The 26,163-nt window shown below is 45.9% G+C and overlaps 1 protein-coding gene across 1 annotated transcript; it reads left to right on the top strand.

The window, feature by feature from the left end:
- Nucleotides 1–43: 43 nt before the first annotated feature.
- Nucleotides 44–23,133, top strand: TNFSF8 (tumor necrosis factor (ligand) superfamily, member 8). The gene is made up of 4 exons (XM_004677400.1): nucleotides 44–527; nucleotides 9,624–9,666; nucleotides 21,363–21,434; nucleotides 22,739–23,133. Exons 1-4 carry the CDS (start codon nucleotides 336–338, stop codon nucleotides 23,131–23,133), a joined length of 702 nt encoding a protein of 233 aa, XP_004677457.1. The 5' UTR covers nucleotides 44–335.
- The last annotated feature ends 3,030 nt before the right edge of the window (nucleotides 23,134–26,163 follow it).

Below are 26,163 nucleotides of genomic sequence, written 5' to 3' on the forward strand. Positions count from 1 at the left end.
TTTGTGCACACACAGGCGCGCGCACACACATACAGATCAGGGAAACCGTCATTTTCCTACTCGCCCTCTGACATCAGCCACCTTCTCTGTAGCTGGTTTCTCTGCAGTCAAAGTAATCCCTGGCGATGAAAAATGAACCTCTCCCCCACCCCTGCTGCTGCCTTTCGCCTCACGCCCCCAGAGAAGAATTTCTTCGCAAGGCAGCCGGTGAAGGTTTTTTTCCAAGTCACATGATTCAGGATGCAGGGGGAAGAATCCTTCTTGGAACCGAGATGGGCCCAGAACCGAGTCAGATGAGGAGAGATAAGGTGTGATGTGGGGAAGGCTATATAAGAATGGACTCAGGGCTGCAGCAGGCACTCGACGGAGTGGCCCCCTCTCAAGACACAGCCATGCATGTGCCGGCAGGCTCCGTCACCAGCCACTTGGGGACTAGTCGCGGTTACTTCTATTTCATCACAGTCTCGTTGGCTGTGGGTCTCATCTTTGCTGTGGCGACCATTATGGTGTTGATAGTTCAGAGGACGGTAAGTGGACTCCTCACCCTCACTTTCCTTTCTGACTTTTGTTCAGTTTGCCCTCAGAGATCCTTGGGAATATATTTGCAAATCTGTGGGAAGAGAGGCCGAGGGAGGTGATGCATCATGTAGACAACGGGAGAAAAGAAACAAGAACTTACTGCTTTCACACAATTTGACTTTTTGAGAGAAAACTTTCTCGAGCCAAACTCACGTGAGCCAAGAGAATGAAGCAGAGCTGTTAGCCTTGAGAAATTAGGTTCAAATTGTGCCGAGCTTTTCGCTGGTGTCGAGGAAGGAAGCAGTAAGGAAACCTGGTAACGTGTTTACAGAACTTATCATCAGGTCTTCAAGGTCTTCAGACTAGATTCCAAGGTTCCATATTTTCACTTCAAATGTTCTTGCCATTTCTGAGGCCCTATCTACTGCCGAGAGCACTTTGAACTAGGATGTTTAGGGGCCAAGGTCTGTAAGGGAAGGAGGAGCGAGAAGACCAAGGCTGCTCAGTGCTTTGGGCTTTTCTGCATTAAAGCTTCCTCCAGAGACTCTGCTTTGAGGAGCTGGGGTTTGGGGGGGCGGGGGGGGTACAATAAATAACACAGAAAGCAGGCATGTTTGTAACACCTGTTCCCTCAAAGAGTCCTCAAAAAGTAAATGTATAAGCCATTGTGGACACACTGCATAGAAACTGTCTTAGAAGATGTGTTTTGTTTGAAGTAAAGGGTAACAATTATTATGAAAACAGCAGAGAAGGAGGAAGCTACTTTGTATCTTAGGAAATGGGTGTTTACAGAGACTCTCCTAGGACGTACTTTACAGAAAATACTGTACTGATAGCAGATACCGCTCATGAATTGTTTTAATGAGGTACAGCTTCTGTTCATTTGGATCGGTTAAAACTGTAACCTCCATATCCTGCCCAAGTCAGAATATTTCGGTTTGTTCCTTCACAGTTCCCTTTTTTCATGGTATTGCAATCTTGCAGGATTTGCGCTGGTTTTCTTTCACTTGTCTTAGATCAAGTGTAACTTAGATACTATTTAAAAAGAACCAGGTTTTCAAAGGCTTTGGATTCTCTTTCTCAAGTGTCATCAAGCTTTGAAATGTAAATGAAGCTCAGAGATTCTTATCACCACAAAAGCGAAAGAAAACTGCTCAGAATTGCTAACAATTTGATTTAGACAGAATTTATGAAATTGTAGCTTAATGGGTTCATCTACATCTACTAAGACTACTACTCCTGTGGACATTTTAGGGGCACTTCCCCCCAGAGGCTCTATGGTTTCAGTTATTCTAACCAGAAGTAAACAAGAGGTGTGTCATTTTATAGCCATGGTCACTGGAAAGAAATTCAAGGGACCTGTAAAAGTTGTAATCAGAATAACTAAGGAGGGAAGGAGAGAAGAATGGAAGGAGGGAGGAGGGAGGAAAAAAAGACTGGAGTAGAGAAGGAAGACCAGACATGGATGAGAGAAAGTAAAAGGAAAGAAGAGAGAGTCTGGGGGGAGGGACGGGCTGATGGTGTGTAAACCGAGAGAGAAATCCACAATGGCCCTTACTCAAATCTCACTTTTAGGTGAACAGACTGTTTCCATGATGGAACCAGAGTGGATCTTTCTGCCTTGTTATTGTAAATGTGGAGAACATGGGAACAGAAAGGGAACCCGGTTCAAGTTAAGGCATCCTGAGGAATTAGTGGAATCAAGACTGATGGTTTAATTAGAATAGTGTTCTTTGCCAAGACACAGTCAGAGAAGCACTAAAAATTGTTCCTACTCATCTCTGGAGGCTCTTTATGTATCCATTTCCTTGACTTACTCTTCAGACTGGTTATGAAATGATTTACTTCATATTCTGAGTGTATGGTCAAATGTGCTGTGATTTTTTTAACCTGAGAAATAGCATTTACTTACTTAAAAGCAATGTGACATTAAGTGTGTAAGTGTTTTACGCAGATCATCTCAAGTTATTTGTTCAGGTACTAACTGCTTCAAAAGCTAAGTAGAAAAAGTTCCTCTGAGCTTATCAGTGAAGGCTTCCTGCAGGAAGAAGACAAGACTCTGGACAGAACTCGGACAAATGAAGAAATTCTGGACTCAAACAGAATCTCTAGTAAAGAAATCAGTAGAAAAGACCCAAAAGACTTAAACTCACAACACAATCATTAAAAAATGGAATTGGTTGATGGCCACAAAGTGTGTGTGAAGCTGAATAGCAGTAAGAGTGGGGATCCATGGGAGTTCTTTTACTGGTGTAAGACGACACAGTTCTAAGTGAGAAAAAAGATGACATTACAAACAGTAATTATGGATGATAGGCACGTAGTGGGCCACAAATTAAGGAGACAAGAGTTGTGTTATTTTTTCCCCCCCAGACAGATTTAAGAAAAACTTTCACTAGAAATTAGTTTTCAGTTGAATTCATAAATGAGTATAATACAAACAGGTGAAGAAGGGAAATCAGAGGACAGGGCACTCCTGGCCAACAAGACAGCAAGGACATCAGCTCCGTGTGTCAGTATAAAACCTGTGCATCTAGAGAGATATGATGGACATACCACAGTAAACCCTTAATTTTTCGCCTTATCTTACTGACTTGACAATAAATCTGGAAGACCCGCCTGTATGTGGCAGTCCACCTCATTCCTGAGAAGTCTCCTCATATTCTCTTAGGTGACTGCTTCGTGGGTCCATTCATCTGTGCCTAGTGACCACATAAATGTTGCTCTGTGGACTTTTTGCCCTGCATGCATCTCTGCAAGTATCTGTAGGATAAATTCCTAGTGACAGCAATGTGTAATTTCCATTTCATTATACTGTCGATCAGCCTCCCTTAAGTTCTTGAAACATCAAAAGTCCTATTAAAAAAAAAAAAAAGGCACACCCCAACCTCTTCATTATGGAAAGAAATCTGACACTGGGTAAATACAACATACTACAGCCGGAAATTTCACACAACTTAAGCAGCAAAGAGAAAAGTAACCAAATTCCTCTTATCTCCTCCAGAGACAAAGGTTTATTTAAGGAAACAGGTTACAAAGTTAACACCAGAAGCGTTTACATTGTAAGAGGCCCTAAAGTCTCCAATCTCAGTTAGAAAGCCAGAGGTTGGGTTTTACCCAGCAGCTGAAAGATCCGTTTATGTCCCAAAAGTTTGGAGCGAGGGCTCCCAATCATTAGGTGGTCAAGAAGATGCTCTCTAAAAAGAAGAGAAAGCAGTTGCCTCCTGCTTTCACATTCAAAGAAAATTTCCTACATCTTTGCAGCACAATTCTACTTCCTGAGTTGAGGCACGGTGTCTCAGTGTCTCGTCAGGGTCAGTGATTTTTGCTGCCGGCTTTTGGTTTGCTTTAAAGCTCAGATAACATCTAAGGGTGAAATGGCTTATGATATTTCTCTCTACCTGGTGCCCAAAGCCTTCAATTAATTGAGACAATCTCTGGGGCAAATCCTGTGCTGGATTATGAGGGGAGGCCCCAAGCGGACAGGGTAGTACTCCCATTTGCTGGGAATTCTTTACATCGAGAGGGTAAGGCCTAAACACCCAAGAACTTGAGGGTGGGACAGAACAGCACAAAATGCCAACAGACCAGAGAGGCGTGGAAAATCTCCATTTAGGATGACAGGAGGGTTTGCAGAAGAGCTGGCACAGAAGCCAGACTCCTCCAAGAACCCTGAGAAGGTTCGCATGCTAAGTCCAAATCTTTTTTTGAAAATTTTCAAACTCAGAGAAAAATAGAAAACTCCCATATAACCTTTTGCCAGAATTTATTAATATTTCACCATATTTGAGGTCTTTCTATATATATAAAATAGTTGGAGTCATGTGACCTTTTGCCAGTATGTATTTCACTATCTATCTCCTACTTACCTCAGTGCCAAAAGCAATCCAAGGAAGTTCACGTTAATTCCATATCATCTTATAACAAATTTTGTGTATGTCTACATTTATATGTAAATACATAAATTTATATTACAAATATATATTTATATAAAAATAAAAATCTATGTTTTTTTAATTTCCCTTTTTGGCATTTTTTGATGTCCAAAGGTATCTCCTATAGTTGTGCCATGTTCTTATTTGGGAACCCAGAATCCAATTTATGGTCAATCACAATTTTTTTAAATCTCTGCTTTAGTCTAGAATGCCACAAAGGATAGAAAACCTGAGAAATGCAGAACCTCAGGCCCGTTCTAGACCAACTGAATCACAATCTGCATTTTAATGAGTGACCTGTGCGTGAGCTAAAATTTGAGAAGTTATGAACTATAACCTCCCCTACCACTAGCCACTTGTTTCTCATGATTTTCTTGGGAAGGATCCAGTCAACAATCTTGCAGGACGGTCACATCTGAATGTGTCTTAATGTTTCCGCACAACTCTATTCAGAGGAGACATTTTTTCACACAGATAGTACAATAGGCAATGTGTACCTTGCACCACCCCACTGGTGAGCCTGCTATCTCTTTTCCAAACAAAAACAACAAACCCTGTTTTTTCTTTTCTTATTACTGGGGCAATACTCTTCTGGCTCAGCAGCTTCAGCATTTCTTGATGATTCTTGTCTGCTTCAGCTCGTGCAGACAGGACTGCAGAATATGGATTGCCTGTTTCATCACCCCCTGCATGGTTCTGAGCCGGCACTCTATAGAGAATGCTCCATGGGAAGGCAGTGGCTGGGGTGGGGCTCTCCAGGTGAGGCAAGAGAGACAGCCCAGAGCAAGGCAAGTCCATGGGAGACAGGGTGGCAGGGTCAGAACAGAGGTCAGTACAGTACAGACCAAAGGTGTGAGCAGCAGGAATTAGAGCTGGGGCAGGACGAGCTGGCAGGAAAATGAGAGGACAGGATGCACCCCAATCTGTACACAAAGAAAGCTCCGACACATTATCCGAGCTCAGCCTCACAGTCAGCCTTCGGGAGCCATATTTCCAGGAAGGAAGACCTCCAGTGTCCTGATTGCCTGTTAACTAATGTCTTTAAAACTATTCCAAGTATGGCCCAGGCCCAGTACACTGGCATCATTCGAAAGTTGCGGAGACCTGCAAAGCCTCTGGCCTCAGCTTAAAACTACTGAGTCCAATCAGCATTTTAACAAGGACCTCAGTAGGAGAAGCCTGGCTCAGAGCCACTCTGATGCCATCCCACCTTTGCTAACCACCTCAAACTGAAGGCGACCAGGGAAAATAATCTTTTCTGGTGACTTTTTATAACTACCTTTCACTGTGCTGGCAAGTCTTAGGCAAGAATTGTCAGGCCCAGCTTCACCCTGCTCCCCCTAAAGTGGCAGAAGAGTGTGCACCGAAGACCCTTGCCTTTCAAGCCAGCACAACTGGCTTTTAATTCCTTCCCTGCTATTCACCATCTTTAGGGCTTTCTGTAATAATCACAGAATGTCTTGCTCAACGTTTCAGTCAATCACTAACTTGAGTAACGATCAAGGAACACAACACAGCTAAAGTTTTTAACCCTAGAGGATTACGCTCCCTCATTAAGTGCTTAGTCATGTTAGCTTGACAATAAGAAAGGTGTTACTAGATATTCAGAACCCTCATGGTCCAAGACAGTGCAGAGTCCACAATGGGAAGAGATAGGAAATGCCCTGGGCATGTGCCAAACTTTAGTTGCCTTTGGTCATTTACAGTCAGAGAGGACATCTTCTGTTAAAACCCAAAGTGGAAGCAGATGAGCCCTGCACATCAGTGCTCTTTAAAAAGAAACGTCTTTGAAAATAGTAGGGAAAATCAGGCACATTATCAGCATCAACAAAAATGCTACCATTTTCAAGTACTTGTTGACAACTTAAATGAAGTATTTTATTATGTCTGCAACATCCCAGTGAAGGGAAGGATTATTAGATTTCTAATCACACTGATTAAAGAAAATGAATAAACAAAGTCCTAGGCAACTGGGAATAAGCCAGTTAAACATGAGGGTTCCTCCTTCCAGCACAGAAAAATTATTGGGGGATATCCACTAGACAGCTGGAGTCTGCAACAAAAGCAGTCCACTTAAAGTGTAGCTGGCTGGTAACCATGGAGACGAAGTTTCCTGAACTGCTCGATGGCTCTGAGAATGATGATCTGGAAAAGTCCACAGCAGGTGTGTGTGTGTAGCCTATGGACTATGCACATGAAAGCCAAGTTGCTGAACAAGAGCATTCACATGTCCCCAGCCAGGACCCAGATGCCCAGGCAAGATCTGGAAGAGAGTTCTAGAGCTGGAAGACAATTCAATGAAGAGTTGAATGGCAGCACTTAGTAGAGCTCCTAAGGCAAATTTTAAGTCATTCTCTCTTTATACCCTGCTTCTCAACTCAAACGCAAGGACTGCTGATGGGAGGGCAGAGGAGGAAAAGATGAGCTTTTCTATTTTTGACTTCTGCAGACAGAACTGTTCTGGGGGCAACACAGAATGGTGTTGCACCAGAGAATTCAAGCCCAGTAGCTGCCACTGACTGATGGAGCTATCTCAGCTTCCTCTTCTGAAAAATTAATTTGATGGACTAAAAGGCATTTCAGTTCACTTCTGCTCCTCATTCACTGATCTTGTCTCACAGCAGCCAGGGGAAGCTATAGAGACCTCATCCCAGGAACTTTTCAAAATAGAAATAGTTGTAGATGTCCGGGGTCTTGGGGAAAGGTTTAGGCAACAGGCTTCATCCCCACACTGACCTGCTTTGTTCTGACATCCTCGTCATAAGTTAAAAAACAGAGAGCCCTTCAGCGACAATACACAGAGGCCTCCTTGACCACTCAGCCAGACGGAGGTCCTCCGCCCAGATGTTAGCAATACAATCTTTGCTACTGAAAGCATGTCGTGGACCTGGAGCACTGATATCATCTGGGAGCTTGTCAAAATACTCATAGGCCCCACCCTAGCCTGCTGAATTGGAATTTGCTTTTAAACTCACTCCCCGGATGATTACTACACATGTTCAACTTCAAGTGCGATCTGGAAACACTCTTTTCCTGCATAGCTCTTATTGCAAGTTGCTGTCCCAGTTACACGTGCATTTGTCTCTTGTAAATACAAAGGCTTCCGTGACCATGAAATCCACAGCGTGTCTTCCAGTGACGCAGGCACTGGTTGCCCCCTCCGGGTGCTCGCTCGGCATGTGCAGTGTCAGGCTCTCTGCCCGCCCCCAGCCCCGCTAGTGGCCTCTAGGCACTGCCACCGGTTTTGCTGTTTTACCTCCTCTCGCTTTCCCCAGATTCTTCCCAGGACTGCTGACACTTGCCCTGTCTTCACAGCTTATTTAGATGCCAATGTTTCCTTCTGTGCACTGGCACATCATAGGAGTGGCTGGTCGTACTGGGAAGCAAAGTTGGCATCTCTAACATTTTGACTTGCTGTTTGTTGCCATACAGAGGTAACACAGCGGGGATTTTTATGATGTCAGGTTTTCCAGTGAACTGCATGTGTAACTGACAGACCACAGCATGGTTAGGTCAAGAACTTTCAGCTAAAACAATAAAATTAGAAAATATTATACCAGAGAACAAAGGATCTCCCAGGCCAAGTTCACTTTTCTCTGAAAATCTGAAGTCCAACAGTTTATTCACCCAGCTCCAGAGCAGAGCTATGCCAGGGTTTGGCCTTCAGGATATTTCCTTCACCTACTCCCATGTCCCTGGGCTGGAACAGGATCCATTGAGCAGAAAAGGAGATGTCAGAGGAAGGCAAAGGACAGCAGCCTGGAGACGCAGCCTGGAGACATAGCAGGGCAAAATGGCAGATGGCCCTAGGTATTCCTAAACACTCTGAGAATAAGATGTGGGAAAAGGCTAACTTCTTGATCTGGCAAAGGCTTTGTAAATGTTCATTGCTCTGTAATTATTCATATTTCTATCAAAGGCATAATAGAAGATGCCAATCTGAGCTGGTCAAAATATGAGTGAGACACCTCAATGCTCATTGGCAGGTCAGCAGAAAGGTGCCCATGGCTGTGGGTTGGCAGGGGAAAGGAGGTCCACAGGCGTGACCAACCATGCCCCCTTGCTTCTGTTGCCTTCTTTCTCAGAACCGGTCAAGATTTCCTTTACATTTCTTCCAGTCTCCCAGTCTGGAGACTCCCCTTTCAGGGGGTCTCTAATGTTTCTGTTCTATCACTTACATATATTTATTTATTTATTTATTTTTAAGATTTATTTATTCATACAGAACTGGGGTACAGGCCAGAGATGTGGAGGGTGAGAGGATTCACCAGAGACAGAGTGGGGAGCAGAACAGGCAGATCAACAAAGTACACTGCTGAGGGGAGCAGTGGGCGCGTCAGGAGAGGTCTGCCACGCCATGTGGTCACCTCCGGGGCAGGGGGGGATCGAACTCATGCGGAAGTGCCTTTAGCCTCTCAGTGCTGTGCTTTAACACGTTGTGCCACCAGGGAGGGCCTATACGCTTATATTTAATGCATTCGTTGTGTATACACACACACACACACACACACACAGAGTTTATTATAGTAAGGATAAAAGTATGAATATATAAGCACATAACTAGGTACTACTTATGTTACATATTTATAAACATTATCAATTCAAACATAAACTTGTAAAAGATTCACAACTTATTATGAATTTAATTATCTGCCATATCGCCACAATATTTGGCAAATAAACATTCAATTAATTCAGAATTTCCAACCACAAAAGAGAGACAAAGTATCTGTCCCCAGGTATATTTAACATACACCTCATGTTGGATGAGTCAAACATGGGGGAAAAACATATTATGTACTACGCATGAGTGTTCTTATGTTGATGGAAATGAGAAAAGTAATGCATGTGGGGGTGAAAACCAAAGCCCTGGACGGGGAGTTGAAAGTTCCAGATTTTGACTCCTGAGCTATCCAAAAACTCTTTTTCCTCTGTCTCTGGTTCCTCCCCTGCACAATGGATAATCACCTTTGTCTGCAGATCAGAAAGTCCACTGCAAACTATGTCAGTGAATTAACTTAAGATTTAAGAATCAGATGAAAAGCAAATTCTGAATTACTCAGTATGTTGATGACACAAGTTAAAAAAAAAAAAAAAAAAAAACAAAGAAAAGAGCTGTCTCAACATGGATGCCATCCTCATGCTGCTCTTTCTGCTTTTCTCTTCTAGGACTCTATTCCCAACCCACCGGACAACTTTCCTTTGAAAGGAGGTAAGATCTTAGCATTGGGAGTAAGTGAATCTTCAATCATTCTTGTCACGTCATAGCTGATGACAAGCAGAAACAGCATGACAAAGCCCGGAAGACAAGTGGGTGGATGTGGGGCCCCTCGGGATGAGCAGAGGCATCTTGATTCATCTCAGAAGATTCTGACTGGCACTCTGGTGCCCACAAGTCTCCAACCAGCCCTTAACAATCCCCAAATGAAAAGTCAACCTCAGGCACAGGCTATAGCATGGACAAGGGCAGGAACACAAAACTTTGTGTCAGGAGCTTAAAACTTGGAGATATGAATCTTAGCTCCACGTTCCACCTGGGGGCCTCAGTCCCTCATCGATGAAATGGGAATAACAATATCCATCTCATTAAGGTATTAGAGAAGCGAATCTGATCTCATCCATCAATTGCTTAGCATGGCGACCAGCACACAGTAATCCTTAAAGAACTGGTAATACTCAAAATGCATAGTGAAAACAGACCTTCTTCTCATCACCCACCTCTCCAAATCACTAAAGTCACTAGCCCCAGGGGGCCGTATGCCGACTTAGGTTAGTACTGAGGGTTAAACACTTTGAGATCATTTGAGGAAAATTTTCCTTGCACTGAGGAAGAAAAGCAAAACCCAGTATCAAGACCAAGGTCATATGAAGCCCAAACTAGACCCCAGATGTCCTCATCTGGAATCCAGATATACTTGTCCCAATCTTATGTTCCTTCTGCCAGGGACAGTACTCCCATCTAGTCCTATAATCTTTAGAACCTAGATAGCAAGCACTACTGGATGGTGTGAGCTTAAAGAAAAGAAGTGAAAGAGAAAGAGCAGGTCACCATAGGCACCCAGCGGGGTCCCCAAGCATCCTTAGGACACAAACCCATAGACACAGCTCTCTAAACAACAGCTTCACCCTTGCAGAGTCCTCAGACACCCGTAGTCACTGTTTTCCTGCAGTCACCAAGAGACTTAGGAAATAAGGACCAAAGGCCCCAAACATACAGGCCCTCTGCATCTTTCACGGCAGATGAATAATGACAGTCTATCAACAACATGTTAACCTGGGCTAGAATTACTTACCATGTGACTGCATTTTCTATAATGTCTCTGTAGACAGCTAAATTAATATAAAAAGCAACATGTTATAATGCAGAAGTCAGCAATTTTTTCCTGTGAAACCCAGACAGTAAACATTTAGACTTTGCAGGCCTGAGGTCTCTGCTACAAGTCAACTTTGCTGCAAGTCAACTATGCCATTGCACAGACACAGCAAGAGATTCTGTGAGAGGAGTGTGTACAGCCATGGGTCCATAATACTTAGAGAAGAATGAGGTGGTGGCTGGATCTGAGCCAGACTAGAGCTTGCTGACCTCTGGCATGGAGATGACACAGCTTTGGAGTCAGGACATGGAACACAGATTCTTGTTGAGACTTGCAAATATCAAACATGTCATATTCTCTCCCCACCACTCCCATGCTGCCGCCACCACCTGCCCCCAGAGTTTCCAAAAGAGACCAGAACTTTTCATACATTGCAGATGGGCAATGTGCAGATAGGCACATGATGTCAAAAATGAGCACAGTGCCAGGCAATAGGACCTCAGGTGCTCTGGAACACGGGCTCCCGATCTGACAGTGCCCCAAACACAGCTGCTCCTCCTAGTGTTCAGGACCCCCCCCCCCCATAGCTATTGCAAGTCCAGGGCAGAACAGGGAAAAGAAGCAGCAGCACCCTCCCTCCCCACAGCTGACTGCATCCAACATACGGGACATGCTTTCCTGCGAGTAAGCCCTTCCTTGCATTTTTTGGTATTAATGCATCCCTCCTTTTACAACATGACACTGGTATCGATGGAAATTAATTTGCTTTTGTCCAAGTTATTTTGTTTTGTTTTAATGACCATAATAGGCAAAACATAAAGGTGCCCACGCTATACATCAGCCACTGAATTTTCTTTATGAGTTTTCTTTGGTCCATGAAATCCAGCACCTTGGGGTCTTGGGCTAAACCCCTTGTCAGAGCCCTTTTTTAACTGCGTCATCAATATGGAGATCAGAGGAAAAAGGCACCCTAACCCCACTTGAGTTTACAATTCATTGTTTCTGCAGCCAATTACAAAATTTCTAATACTAATTCCCACTAGAGCCTATGGAACTTCATAAAGACCTTCACGCACCCCCATGGGTCAACATTAGCCTCCATACTGTGAGCAGCAACTGAGGGTCACTGGTCCCGGGCTACAACTGAGGGCCGAGGCCCAGGGAAGCCAGTGATTTGCCCAAGGTCATCCAAGGTGTTGACAGCAGAGCAGAGGCAGACTCCAGGGTTCCTCGCGCTCTCTCTGCCAATGTGCTGCAGCCCTGAAATCTCAGTGACCTGCTACACGTGGTCTCTGGTGCTCTCCTGCTTTTAATGCAAATCTACATCCCTTTCTGGGGGTCCCATTCGGTGATACCATCTACTGAAAGGTGATCTTGCTTTACCAACAATTCTCTACCGTGGAGGTAGCTGCAGTTAAGAGTGTTTCTTCACCATGATTGAGCAAAGCAATCAAACCACACCCAAAAGCAGAAACCCAGTGGTTAAGCCTGTAGTCATTTTTGATATACACTTGTCTTAACTTGGCAAGCTGGACACGGTAGCAGAGCATAGTGGAAAGACCAAGACCAAGGCTCCAGAAATGACCCTTGTACCAACAGGCTACATGTCTCTGGGAATTTTTCTTCCTCCCTAGCTCTCATCCAGGACCTAAGAGCAGGTGCTAAATGAACTGGAAGATCTCACCCTTTATGGGACAATAATTCCTTCCACATAAGTGTAGGAAAGTCTAATAATGATCTGGAATCTGAAGCTATGGCAACTCCCCTGGGCAAGTTGTCACTAAGTAGGCACAGACAGAAAATTGCCCCTTCTGAAGCACCCACTGCAAGACAGCCTAGGCAGAGGCCGCTGCTAGGAGAAGGGACAGAATGTGCTATCCCTGTGGTGACAAGAGCAGATACCAGAAGCTCCCAGGGAGCCTTCTGCTACCATCTTGACGGACTTCCTCCACCAGTAGCTGGAAGCCAATAGCAGTCTGCGCTGGAAGGGGACCACATGCTTTCACTAAAATGAACAACACAGGATGGCACTAGCTACAGGCAAGCCACACCATTTTTTTTTTTTTTTTTTTACAATGAAAGAATCTTTTCATTCCCAACAAAAGCCCCCCTCCCCCTTCCTGGTCCACAGTAGACTGTAACCTCACATCTCTCCCAGTAAAGTCAGAACTCAGCACCTCATTCCACAGGGATTCAGCCAGGACCAGGACCAGGAAAAGCACTGGAGAGAGAACTAAACACCACACCATCTCCTCCCACCTAGAAAGTGAAGATCGTAAGGCTTTCACACAGAACCCCTAAAATGGGATAGCAAATACCAGCCTTGTCTGCCACTCAGGGGTCACTCACTCTGTTCTTTCACATCAAAATAAAAGGGCTCCATCCACATACTTGGAGAAATCAAAGAGGGCTGCATGGAAAAGGAGGCTACACTAATTCTTGTCTCTGCTTATTCCAATTTTCTGCTTCTACACATTCTGAATCTCACATGTACTCATGTTCTGTGGCTTATCTGTCCCAAGCAACAGACAGCTTTGCCTTGATCCCACCACCCCCCAGTGCCAACAACACTCCAAGTGTTTGTAGCACAGTGACAAAGAACATGATGTGGAGCATGCAGAGCAGCTGGTAGGCCAGTATCCAGAGTGCCTCAGCAGGCAATGCAGAACTGAAACTGCCCCTGTGACTCCAGTCCCTGGGGATTCCTCAAGGGACAGCTCTCTGCCTTGGGGTTCAGCCCTCTGCCATGCGTACTGACCTAACTTTACATCCTCCCCACGCCTCCCCACCTTATATACACAGCCCCTCACAAATTGTGCAAAAATTAAAATTCTACTGACTTTTCGTCGCAGAATGAATTTTGTGGCCTTGGTCTTGTCCCCAGGCCTTTCTAACAATGCAATAAACCAGTGACCGTTCTTAGCTGCATTAGAGTATTTCTTCAGACAATGTTTAAATCTTTTTCTTACTCCCTCACTACATTTGCACAAGGATGTGGCAGAGTGAAATTAGGCACGAAGCAGGATGGTCCCTCTGTGCCAAGCACGAACCTCTGTGGCTCTCTCTCATCCTCACCATCAGCTAATGCCACTTACAGGTACAGAGATAGAACACACAGATGTTTATGGACTTGCCTAAGTTCAAACAGTGAAGAGTGGGGCAAGACCTCAAAATCCAGGCCAGCCCCCAGGAGCCCTTTCGCTTAACCAGAACTCCATTGTCAGGTGCACAGTGAAACTCGGGACTGTGCTTCTTTCTTGCCCTGCCTATTCTCCAAGGCTGGGAATCCTTCCAATGCTCTTTAGCACTCCTTTGGCACCTGCTCCACCACTGCTTGTTTTCTCATCTCTGCAGCATGTTCCCTGTTGCCAACTTCTGGGTAGAGAGGCCCAGTGAGTGACCGCACATGTAGGTTTGCACTGGAGGCGAGGGCGGGGGTGGGGGGGCAGGAAGCAACAACAGCCTGTAGCAGGGAACTGGAGGCTGCACTTAGGCCGTAGCTTTGCAGCCAAAGGGTCATGAGACCTGGAAGGACTCTGTCCCTCACCAGCCTGCCAGGTAGAACAGGTCTGTCTTCCCTGCTCATCTCATGGGGCCCCTAACATCAGAGGTTCCAGGAGCCCTGAGGAAGTGCCAACAGTGGGTCTACCGTGTACGGTTCCTCACAGACCACTGAGCACAGCCCCCCCACCCCTGCCTCTGCTTGAAGTCAGAGCCAACTGGAAATGAGGCACAGACGGTAGAGAACTGGATGGAACTTTGGAATACCTGCATTCCTAGCCTGGGGCTTGAAGCAACTCCCCTTGCTTCAAGGGACCCAAGTGTCCTGTTCTCTAAGATATCAGGAGTGGTAGAGGTAAGCCAGACAACCCAAGCTAACCCCGGTATGGCATTTGCTTTAAGTATGACAGTTTAGGAATCAGATCTCTTGCAAGTCTTCGATGATTTCATGCATCCATCACAGTACAATTCTTGCATGACTTAGCAGATTACTTTCTTCTCCACTTGCCCTGCCCCCTCCATTAAAAGCAGTCAAGTAAAGCTGTCTCCAGGCATAACGAGCCCACCCCCAAAGAAACAGTGAAAAATCCCCATCTGAAGGCAAGCTGAAGTTAAGCCAAAGAGGCTGTCTACTCAAGAAGCCTGGCAGCCCTGGACGGTGCGCGCAAGGATGCCATGCTGGCCGCACAACAGCCTTCTACAGGCTGAGATGCCCCAGAGCCCACTTCTGTCAGAGGGCTGGCCTGCCTCTAAGTGTCCCAATCCACCAGAAGCTGTCACCTTTGATCTTTTTCACAGCCAGCGGGTAATTCTGCTCAGGAGATAAATCACTTTCCAGCAATTCGCAGACCTCTGAGGCCTAAGCTGCTTCTCCGTTTACTTTAGACACACTCAAACCCACTCTTAAGCTGTCCTTACTTAAAGCGGACCCAACAGAGGTCAGGACTTACGCTACAAGATACACACTGAAACAGTCCATGCAGAATCAAGTGGAGTAGGTCCTGGAGACCAGAGAGCTAAAGTGACACAGCTCAGACCCGCCCCATCCCCAAACAGGAGGAGAGAGAAGGAGGCCGAAGAGAAAGAAAGTGAACGGACAGGGAAAGAATCATGGGGGCAGGCTGGGGTGGTGAGTGGAGGAAAGATTGCAAAGGGAAAAAAATTTAAATCACTGAGCTGTCTATAGAACTTGGTACATAAATACCAAAACAATCTGAATCTAGACGATATCCCTGTTCCCCTGGAGCAAAGCAGTCTTTCACTTTGGGGAAGGAAGAAAGAAAAGACAGAGGGAAGAAGCGAAGGGAGGGAGGGAGGGAAAGCAGGTAGCCCTCACACTGGCATCATCTCCATTTCATCTGAGGTCTCCGACACCAGGTGTAGGCATGAATTCTACGAGCCAAGCAGTGCAAGCCCAGCCTAGGGAATGAAGTGCATCAATGTTTAGTGAGCTGTGGGTGGTGGGCACCAAGCTCATCTATGCATTAGCTCATTTAATTCTCCAGCCACTCTACAAGGGAGGTTCTTGTTTGCACTCTGAGGAGAATTCAAAGAAGCTGAGTGAGTCTGCAAAGTCAATTAATGAGCAGCAGAGGTGGAATTTGAACCCATGTCTGTGAACTCACAAGCCTAACTTTCTCAGGGTGCTGCCATACTTTGCTTCTGTAACAGGAAGTGGTTTTTTTAAAGTTATTAAAAATGTTAGTAAATTTGACCAGACAGCTCCAGACTTGCTTTGCCTTTTAAAGTGTCACACCTTAGAGGTGCTTCTTAAATGCTCCCCAATAATATCAATTCAAGCTGCATTTAGTAAGTGAATCTCAAGAAAATAGCTATAACATTAACGTATATATTCAAGATAGGTTACCTTATATATTCAACAGGTTAGACTGAAGACTCCCAAATCTGAAGCAGCCTTCCACAGAGTTAAAGCTTGACCTCCATTTGTAGTTACTGATACTTATGCTTAATACTGAGCATATTGGGATGGGCGCTCACAGGCGGCGTTCCCATCAGGGTCGCCCAGCTGCTCTGTGTTTAACAAATAACCCCCTGAAGTCCACTTCTCCATTGCCGGTTGGCCTAGTGGCATCCAGGAAACAGTCCAGTTGAAATCACCTGAAATGAGCTTTCAGTAAGGATTCACTTTGATTCCAAATTCTACTGGTCAGTGGAAAGCCTCTTTCCTAGATGTCCCTTTTAGGATCTCCTGGCCATCCACCCAGTACTATGCAGCATAGTGCCAGCACATAGTAGATGAGTTATTAGGAAATTCCCTCCTTACATGGAAGGATTAAATTATCTTCATCAGATGCAAAGAGGACCCTGCACACTTTTCCTGGAAGCATCGGATGGCCTCACCTGCTTATATGCAAAGTTGAGAAATTCCCATCTGTCAGGTAATGCCATGAGCAGTTTCTCACTAACACTACTCTGCTAATGGGCATTCCTAAGATGGAACAACTAGGAAAAGAGGGGCAGGGGTCCTCTCTGAGCCACATGCTGCACTGGCCCTTTGGCATCTGCAGCCTCACTGCAACTTCATAACATCCATGCACGTAGAGGCGTGGGACCAGACTGTCAGTTGGGGGAAGTGACAGGTGTAAAGCCAAAAGACTTGACTAGCACCCAAGTACAGTTACTGCTGTGTGCTCTGTCTTGTCCTGTTGTCAATGTGGCTCTGGAGCAGGAAGATGCCTGGCACTCAGACTACATACCATCTGGCCAGAATGCTGATGCGGCCTATACTGCCACCACGGAGCCACCCTGGTGGGTGCTGCATCTGGACAGAGCCCAACCCCCGATTGGTGACTGGTAGGGCTCAGCGCACAGGCCGACCCGCAGCCTGCTGCTATCTCCCCAACAAGAGGGCATCCAGGGGGCTCATTGGTACTCGAGTTTCCAGCACCTCCACCTATCTCATCCATTTTCAGCCCACTGTCTACAGTGGTTGCAAACCCACCTTTTCCTGCATTTTACCCTCCCTTCTCCATGGGACAACTAAGAGACAGGGGTGACAGTCCTGCATGAGGAGCCAGGAAAGGAGCCCTGTGTCTCAATCTATCTGCCACTAACTTCTCTGGGGTCCTGGGCCAGACCTCAAGTCTTTCTGGGTTAGCTCTCCTCACCCATAAGGACCAAAGTCTAGGTTAACTTAGAATCTAGCAGTCTTGTCAGGTCTAATATCAAAGATCTCAAAATGGTATCTCATCTTCAGGTAGCCATTATTCTGATTTCTAAAGCATCATCTTTTCAGCCACCTTCAGCAGCTTTTCCCCTACTTCCCCTACTTCTTTCATTAGCACATATTTTTCCCCAAGTTTCAAAAATAAAGTCCAAGAAAGCTCCATGATCCTTCTAAAGGTGGCCGAATTTTGGGAAAACAGATTAAATGCTTGCCTACCTGAAGATCTTGGTCCTCAAAGGAATTCACAGAACTCCAGAGTTGTCTGAAGGATGGAGTGTCACAATGGGGAGAAAGGTATCCTAGGATCTGGCCCTGCCTCTGTCAGGAACTCACTGGTTGGGCCTAGCACAATTCTGCCAGGTGCATGAGGTCAGGGAACACGTGTTGTGTGGCTGACAAGCCTGGATTAGGGGAGTGAGCTCTCAGGTAGTTCCATTTCTGGCAACCATGCAAATGTTTACGGAAATAAGGTGTTCAGAACTTAGATTATCTCCGGAGCTAAAATGTCCTGTTTGACCATCTTGCATATCCTGCAATTTGAATGTCTGAAGACAGTCTCCTGGCTGGGGTAGAGCAACATGTCCACAGAAAGACAGGCAGGGCTGGGACTGACTTTCCCCTTCTGCAGCAGATCTGGCAGTGTATGTAGCTGTCTAGACAGCCTGTTAGAATCATCTAGAAGGCCCCTTCCAGATCATCAGATCCACACTATTCGTCAGACAATTAGAAATTAAAGAGGGGGAATTCCTAGATTCTAGTCCAGGTTGTCAACTCAGCACAACCACAACTTGCAGACAGTTTTCACTTACACCCCCCAGCTGCTCAGCTAATCTAGCTAAACCCCTACAGACATCAGAGTCAGTTGGGAAATGAATCAAGCAGGAGTGTGCTTTGTTCCTATGTTCCCAGCATTCAGTGTCCAGAAGCATTAGGGACTGTACACAACAGTATTTTTTATAACTCATTCCTTCCTACCTTCATAACTAAAAAAGAAAACCCTATCATGGATTTATAGGACAGCAGGGAGACTCAGACCGTGTGTCTCATGCCCCATGGAATAGGGCTTCTACCTTTTGGCAAGCGTTTCCTGTCCCTCAAAGCAACCCACCGTCTCTGAATAGCGGCGATTGGTCAATTTTTTGAGTGGGCAGAACTGAGTGTGACTTACGTATCTAGTGAAGGCCTGGCCACGGCCTCATCTGAGAGCTGTGGGTGAGAGCAGAGGCGACAAGTGAGTGCTTTCTCGCCTTCAGGGGCCTTAACAACAGCCTTAGTGTTGGGCCCCACAGAGCAGGCTGCACTGTCTTCCTGCTCTCAGCCTTGTCCAAAGCTAAAAGCCAACCAAGTGTGCCATCCTCTGGCTTCACTTCCAACTTCAACATCCTAGTCCCATCAACTCCTTCCAAGTCCTCACTCCCAGTTCCCTTCTCTCTGCCAGCTCTTCCTAAAGGGGATCGCCTGTATTTTTCCTTCCACTTGAAACCAACTAAAAGATCTTTAAGAAAAACTACAATATACCATGCCATTTGACTTCAGGAAATGCAAATGCTTCAAAACAAGGCTGGTTTTTTTTTTTTTCCATCCTTGGGTTTCTCAGAATTACAACTGAGGTCAACCCACCACACATGCAAAGACCAAAGGGGAAGGAGAAAAAAGCAGCTGTTTGTGTGAGAGGCAAGCCCAGGCTTGTCCTTGTACAGCTACCTGTTTACAGAAGCGCACCTGACAGAGGCTGCCCCAAGCTGTATAGACTGCCCGGCATGAAGTACCGGCCTCGGCCATACCCGAGTCTCATCTCCCATCTCCTCTAACCTAATACGGAACCCTGGGAACGAAGGTCAGGTGTTACTCCAGCCCCAGGGGAGAGGCCAGCCCAGCATCCCTGTTCACCTCACTTAAGCCTTCAGAACTTAGCCAACATACAGAGGGAAATGAGAGAGATGGACTGGGCGATTCAGCTCAGCCAGCATTCACACAGCATTTTCTAGGCCTGGCAGTGAGGAAGGATGAACAGTCTCTGCCCTGAGGTTCACAGTCTAATGGAAGAGACAAACTGGCAAGCGGAGGAAGGGTGGGTTTCCCAGACCCCGCTACAATCTGGACACAGTAGCTCAGTGGAAGGGGCAACAGCAAGCAGAATAGAGAGCAGGCCCCAAGGTGAAATGGCCAACCAACCTGGTGTGTTTAGGGGCACCACAAGGCCACAAACTCCAGTAAAAGGGTTGGCAGTCTCCCAGGGCAACAGAGTCAGGCAGCCTCAGTTCAAATCTCCCCTCTTCCTCTGACCAGCTGCTAAAAGCTGTGGTATCCTCTATACCAGATGGAAACTGTTATCGGATCCTTCTCAAGGGGTGGCTGGGACAGCTATGTGGAAAAGTGCAGGTAATGTGGTTAGCAGGTACCCAGAAAGCAGCGCTCACCCAGTATCAGCCATTATCACCATAGGCACCTCTAGCACTGCTGCCACTCCTGGGGCTAGAGGGAGGTGAAGGGGCCAGTACACAAGCAGGCATGAAGTCCAGGCGGAGGAGCTTGGCCCTGGCCCGCAGGTACAGTCGACTCAGAGAAGGCTCCTGAGAGAGAAGGGAACCCAACGTGCTTCCACTGACCCCATGTTCCACAGCATCCAGTTCCCATCTCCAGCAGTTTTCATCCCCAGACACCTGTGGACCAGAATCTCTTTATGGGTTGAAAGCAGATTAAGAGTAAAAACTGCCCGTGCTTCTGCTTGGGGTATCTCCAGTAGTGGACTTGTTCAGACAGTAGAGGGAACTCTTCCTTTAATTTTCAAACACCATAAAGCCCCATGAGTTGTGAGGAAGGCCAGAGGGACTTTCCCAGACCTGGGAAAAGGATGGTGAGCATCACAAATGCTACTCGGAGAGGCAGTGAGCAAACACGCTGCTTCAGCTGAAGGAGAGGAGGGTCGCTTCCCAGCCTCTGGCTGAATGGTCTTTCAGCTGGCGTCATCAAAGAGATGTGTCAGGTTGTAAATCTCCCAGTTTTACAGATAGGGATCCCAAGGTCCAAAGAGAAGACACAGAATTCAAGATGCTTTGCAAGCAGTGTATAACCTGATTCTTTGCACCCCAACTATTTACGATTCTAATAAGCCCCTACCACCAGCACATAATATTTAAAATATTATACTAGAATAAATAGAATGACATTAAATATTGTCTTTTTCCTCTGCTAAAGAAGGTCCAGATACCAGGCTCCCTGCTTAGATCTTAACCTTCTACCCTCTTAAAGCTGAAAATACACGTGTGTTTATCTTTACTGATAAGCAAAATGGACTTGAGGAGGAAACTTGGTTTCTGGAATCAGACAGCCCTGGGGTAAATCTGAGTGTCCCCAGCCGGCTCTGACCTGTATCATCAACTATATATCCAGATATCAGGACTATCCTGGCAGAGTTACTGTGGGAATCAATCGGCTAAAAATCTGTCAGAGTACCCAGACAATAAGAGCATGATAGACCAGAGTTGTCCTCCTGACTACCTCCTGCCTGGCTGGGCACCCCAGAACCATGCACTTCATCTAGCTGGTTCCCAGGCCTTACTCCTCCATGAAGGAATTTTAATTACACTGCTCTCAGACTTCTAGGAAGTTAAATGGGGTGAGATAGGTAAAGCCACAGATGGATTCTAGGAATGGACCACATGTTTTCCATCCCCCAAATTCCACAGGCTTCTGTAGAAGTCCCAGTGGAAGCAGCTGTTTTCCAAACTCCTAAAAGGACTTCATGGCAAATGAGAAATAAACAGGCTTTCCTTTTGCCTCCCAGATGGAAACAGTATCATCACTATCTGCAACACAGGTCATGAAGGGGAGAGGGGAAAGCAAGGGTTTTCTGGTTTCCAGAGCAGAGAAAAGACATTTAATGCATGATCTCCTTATTTTTAGGCAATTGTTCAGATGACATATCCTGTGTCTTGAAAAGGGCCCCCCTAAAGAAGTCATGGGCCTACCTCCAAGGTCAGTAACCAAATCCTGGGATCCCAACCACAGGGCCACCTCCTGCAGCCCTTACGAAATCTGTGAGTCAGTGGTGACAGCAGAGGCCACGGCCAAACAGGAATGTGTTCCCCATGTCCCACATGCTCCTCTTTGTAACCGCAGTTTATGTGCTCCAAAGGGAACAGGGCACAGTGTACTCGCTAGCTACAAGAGTCCTCCTGGAGCATGGGTCTCAGCCCTGCAGACGCCTTTATGTTGCCTGCCTGGCCTCTGAATATACTTGCGTCCATCCCAGTCTACCGCTCCATTCCACCACCTACCAGTTGCAACCATGTGCACAGTCGCTTTCCCTGACACAGGAAACTCTTGATCTCTGCCTCGACCAAGTTATTCACCAGGCCACCACAGAACTGCCTTGACCCTAGATTGGCAGCTTAATGAACATGTGGGTTCCGGGGCCTGTTTGCACACTGCAGCACACCTCAGGGAAGGGCAGTGCTGACAGTGCCAAAGAGTAAGACATGGGGGAGAGGGCCAAGGTGCTCTGGACAGCCATTCTGTTTCCTTTAAAAATTCAACTGTGCAGTTAGAATAGTTCTCATTGAACTGCAAGAGGTTTAAATGGAAAGCACAGGGGCAATTCAAACTAAAGTGCCAGCTTTCCAGTTCTACAAGGCACTCCAACATCGATTTCTGCTTGTTGGGAAATGGCTTCTGACAAGAGCATAGGAGCTCAGAGACCCTGCTAGATCTGTGCTTTTCCATAAGTGGCAGGAAGGACGAGGCCCTTGGAATCTATGGGAGGACTCTACACGATGTTTGGCCATCCCCTTTAAGAAAGGAAACATTCAAAGCATCAGACAATGACTGGTTAAAAAGAATGAACCTTAGTGAAAATCTTGATATCCAATAGGCTGCTAACTGAGCAAAATTAAATATCACATTTCTGATACTCTGCACAAGACCTACCAAAAAATATGTCCCCATTGCTCAAATGCTCACTGACAAAATAAATGAATTTGTGGGCAATACAGCACAGGGGCTTACAGTCTGCAAAAGGGAAGGTACTATTGTAATAACAGCAGAATAATATAATAATTAAGTGAAAAACAATTGTATAGGAGGTGGAGGTACAATACCTTGCTGTGTGCTGACCCTCTAGCTTTGAGTAATAAAGAAGGACATGGAAGAGAATCCAGATGGTTGGAATAGCTGACAATATAGAGAGCAAGGATCTTGAATGGGGAACCTTGAGTGAACATTTTTTAATTTTCACCTGAAATTTACCCATTCTTATTTATTTTTGGTCCTCCTATTACCAGTATCAAAGTATATAAACCAAACCAAACTGTCCTGGAACAAAGATGGCATCATCCATGGAATCAGGTATCAGGATGGGGATCTTGTGATCCAGGTCCCGGGACTGTACCTCATCTTCTGCCAACTGCAATTTCTCGTGAAATGCCCAGAATATCCTGTTGACCTGAAGCTGGAGCTTTTCATCAACGCAGAAGTCAAAAAGCAGGCACTCGTGACAGTGTGCGAGTCTGGCACGCAAACTAAAAACATATACCAGAATCTCTCTCAGTTCCTGCTGGAGCAACTCCAGGTCAACGCCATCATCTCAGTCAAGGTGGATAAATTCCAGTACGTGGACACAAACACATTTCCTCTTGAGAATGTGCTGTCCATCTTCTTATACAGTGGCTCAGACTGAATCACTTCTCCTGGAAGAAAGGGCTCTCTACTGTACAGTACTCCATCCATCCCAGCACTTGGGTCAAATAATCACATTAGATGACAAAGAGACTGAATCCACAAAGGGTATTAAGTAGTACACGTCTCCTCCTGTCTCTTATGAAGATACAGCTTCAGGGTTAAAAGCACTTTGAGTGAAGTATCTTTCAATAAAAAGGCAGGGCGGACCAAGGTGTGGTGCAGAGCTCCACATGGGATCAGAGGGGTGGATGCAGACTCCAGCCCAACCACTAAGTCATCGAATGACTTGGACTTATTCTTTGCTTTTCCTGCACTCTGGACCCACATCTAAACAATAAAGAACTGAATCTGAATCTTTCCAAACCCTCTTCCATTTCAGAAAACCAGGCTGTCTTCATAGACCTGTGTGCCATGGGCAGTGTTCTGGAAGCCCCCACAATAGTGAGATGGCGTCCACTGCCTGTCATTGCAGCACGGTCTGAACTTGGGGACATGGGTCAGCGTACCTCGCAACAGTGTGACTGGCAGGACTGAAATGTGTAAGAGAAAGGACGGCCAAGCTGCTGCCCCAAATCTTAAGAGGCTCTCTAGGTATTTGCAAAACCATCTGAAGAGGCCAGAGGCAGAGAATACATAAACAGTAACAACTTATGTTTATTTATCAGGAAAGGACAGTACCTTCCACAAACATTCAACCAGCAAGCCCTAGGCAATGTGGGGCAGCCACCTGGCCAGCTGCTGTCATCACGCATGAGATCTCTGTTCCCTGCTTCAAACACTCTCAGGAAACCATTTTTGTGGCATGTTTTTAAGGTCCTACAGAGTTGCTGGCCACACCTTTACCCTAACCATGGAAAGGAAGGACGACTCTGGGCTGTGGCCACCTCTTCTCCTGATCTGGGTACCAGGAGAACTCTCCAGTCACAGCAGCCTCTACCTCTGTTGATCAACTCCAAAAGAGCACCTCATTTACTTGAAAAACGGATGCTCTCCCTTGAAGTGTAAGCCCCCGAGATCACACTGCTGTGAGAAAGAGGCCCTTGATGTTACACAAACAAGAAAGAAAGAATCAGAGCAGCATTTCACTTTTTCTCAAGAAAGGGGAGAGTAAAGAAAGGAGCGGGAATTCAGGAATGTTTGTTAGAGAAAGACAAACAATATTTAAGGGGAAAATCCCAGGTGTGGTGGTATGGATGAGAAGAACCTGAGAGAACAAAAGTGGTTAAGGGAGAGGTTTCTCACTGCTGAGCAGCGCTTTCCCAGCCTCCGCCTACGTCTCCTCGTTGATGTACTCAGTAAAGTCTACACTTTCTACACTTCTCTTTAATACTTTCTGTGAGTAAATTCTTCAGGGGAGGGGAAGTTTTGAATTCAGCAATTCAAGGAGCACGTGCTAAAAACAGGGTCAAGGACCCCAAGCCAGAGACCAGGGGCAGCTGACATTAGTTCTAACCTAACCACCCAACCTAGGCCAGGTGCTTGCTTGAAACAAGTCAAGAGTTGTTGAGAAGACAGGGACACCTAAGTATGGATGAGCCACCAGTGTTCCACCATCTCATATTCTACCTTGAGGAAGATGCCATTTTCACTGCCCTCCATCCTCCGAGTGAGGTGCCTGCCTCACGTTACGAGGAGTGAGTCTGTCTCTGCTCAGCAGTGCTCTCAAAGTCAAGGCTCAAGACACAAGGCAGCACAGCTTTTAAAGAGATCTGGTAGCAAGACCAATAAAAGGAAAAGAGGATAATCATTCAATAGCTCCAGTGATAACACACCAAGAGCAAACAACTGGGGAAGTCTGCAAATCAATTCTGTCATTCCCTGAGTGTTGACCCACCCTGGGTCAAAGGCAAGTAACAACACCTGTGCAAGGCAAGCAACTTTCACATCTGTAAACTTGAGACTGAAAACGTACAAGTTTATGCCTGAAACACATGCCTCTGGTAAAAATTCAAGTGGAACTCACACCCTATCTCCCCATCCCACCCCCAACACACACACACACACACACACACAAAGAGAACTTATAAAACTTATAGAGGAGGATGATGGATGAGTTGAAAATAAGCAAATGTAGACTACATGTATTCCTGCCCTTAGGAAAGTCATATGATTTCCTTTTCCACATTTGGAACTGATGGCTCCTGTAACCCCCTTATCCAATTCCTCCCTGAAATCACCAGTCACACAAGGATTGACTGAGAAGGGTCCAGCTCACCCAGGAGGGTTGATATGAACAGTCTCTGAAAAGAAGATGTGCGGTGTTAAAAAAAAGCAGAATTTACCAAGGAAGGGAACCTTCTAGAATCCCTGGAATACCACATCAATTATTCTAGCATGAGAAGATAAAGCCCTTAAGCAGACAGAGAAGCCAATCAGCCTGACCTCCAGAAAGATGCTGTGCCATCAGCTAAGGCACAGAAATCCAACAGGAGGCAGAGAACCCCACCTCCTGGCTCCCAGCCCCATCGTTTCCCACCAGACTTCATTGGTCTCCTGTGTCCCATCTTTCTGGGCACTGGAGCAGTACCCAGCATTCAGGAATGGCCTCTGTTCTTCCTGGCCACACTCCAGTCACCCCAGGATCATCACTCTGACGTAAATATAGATCATCCCTTCCCTCTGTAGACTCAGGACATAGTCAAATGACAGGGAAGGGCTAGGCAACCACAATATCAGAGTTCCTCTCTCGGAAACTGAAGGAGTATCTGGTAAGGTCAGTATTTTTTCCAAAAGAAAAATTAAAAGCTTGCTGTTTTCATTTAAAGTCACACACACATGCATGCATGCATGCATGTATGCAGACTGAGAGGGTGTGTTTATAAGTCTGATGGGCATGTGTGTGTGTGTATACAGATATGCCCACCTGTGTGTTCGTGTGTGTGTGCATATGCTTCCCCTAGTGACTGCATTTCAGGTATATCCTTCATCTGGGGTCAAGGGACGAAGCTTGATTCTTGTGCTAGAAGCTGCATAATTAATATACACTTGTATTTATTTTTAATTATTAAAAGAACAAAATATTTCTCTC

Source organism: Condylura cristata, unplaced genomic scaffold, assembly GCF_000260355.1.
Source record: "Condylura cristata isolate star-nosed mole 26May11 unplaced genomic scaffold, ConCri1.0 scaffold00006, whole genome shotgun sequence".
Lineage (NCBI taxonomy): Eukaryota > Metazoa > Chordata > Mammalia > Eulipotyphla > Talpidae > Condylura > Condylura cristata.

Excerpts from the sequence above, each read along its gene's own strand:
- TNFSF8 (XM_004677400.1), top strand. The coding sequence starts at position 336 with ATGGACTCAGGGCTGCAGCAGGCACTCGACGGAGTGGCCCCCTCTCAA. Across the intron at positions 528-9,623 it reads TGTTGATAGTTCAGAGGACG|GACTCTATTCCCAACCCACC; the intron begins GTAAGTGGACTC and ends TTTCTCTTCTAG. Across the intron at positions 9,667-21,362 it reads CAACTTTCCTTTGAAAGGAG|GCAATTGTTCAGATGACATA; the intron begins GTAAGATCTTAG and ends CCTTATTTTTAG.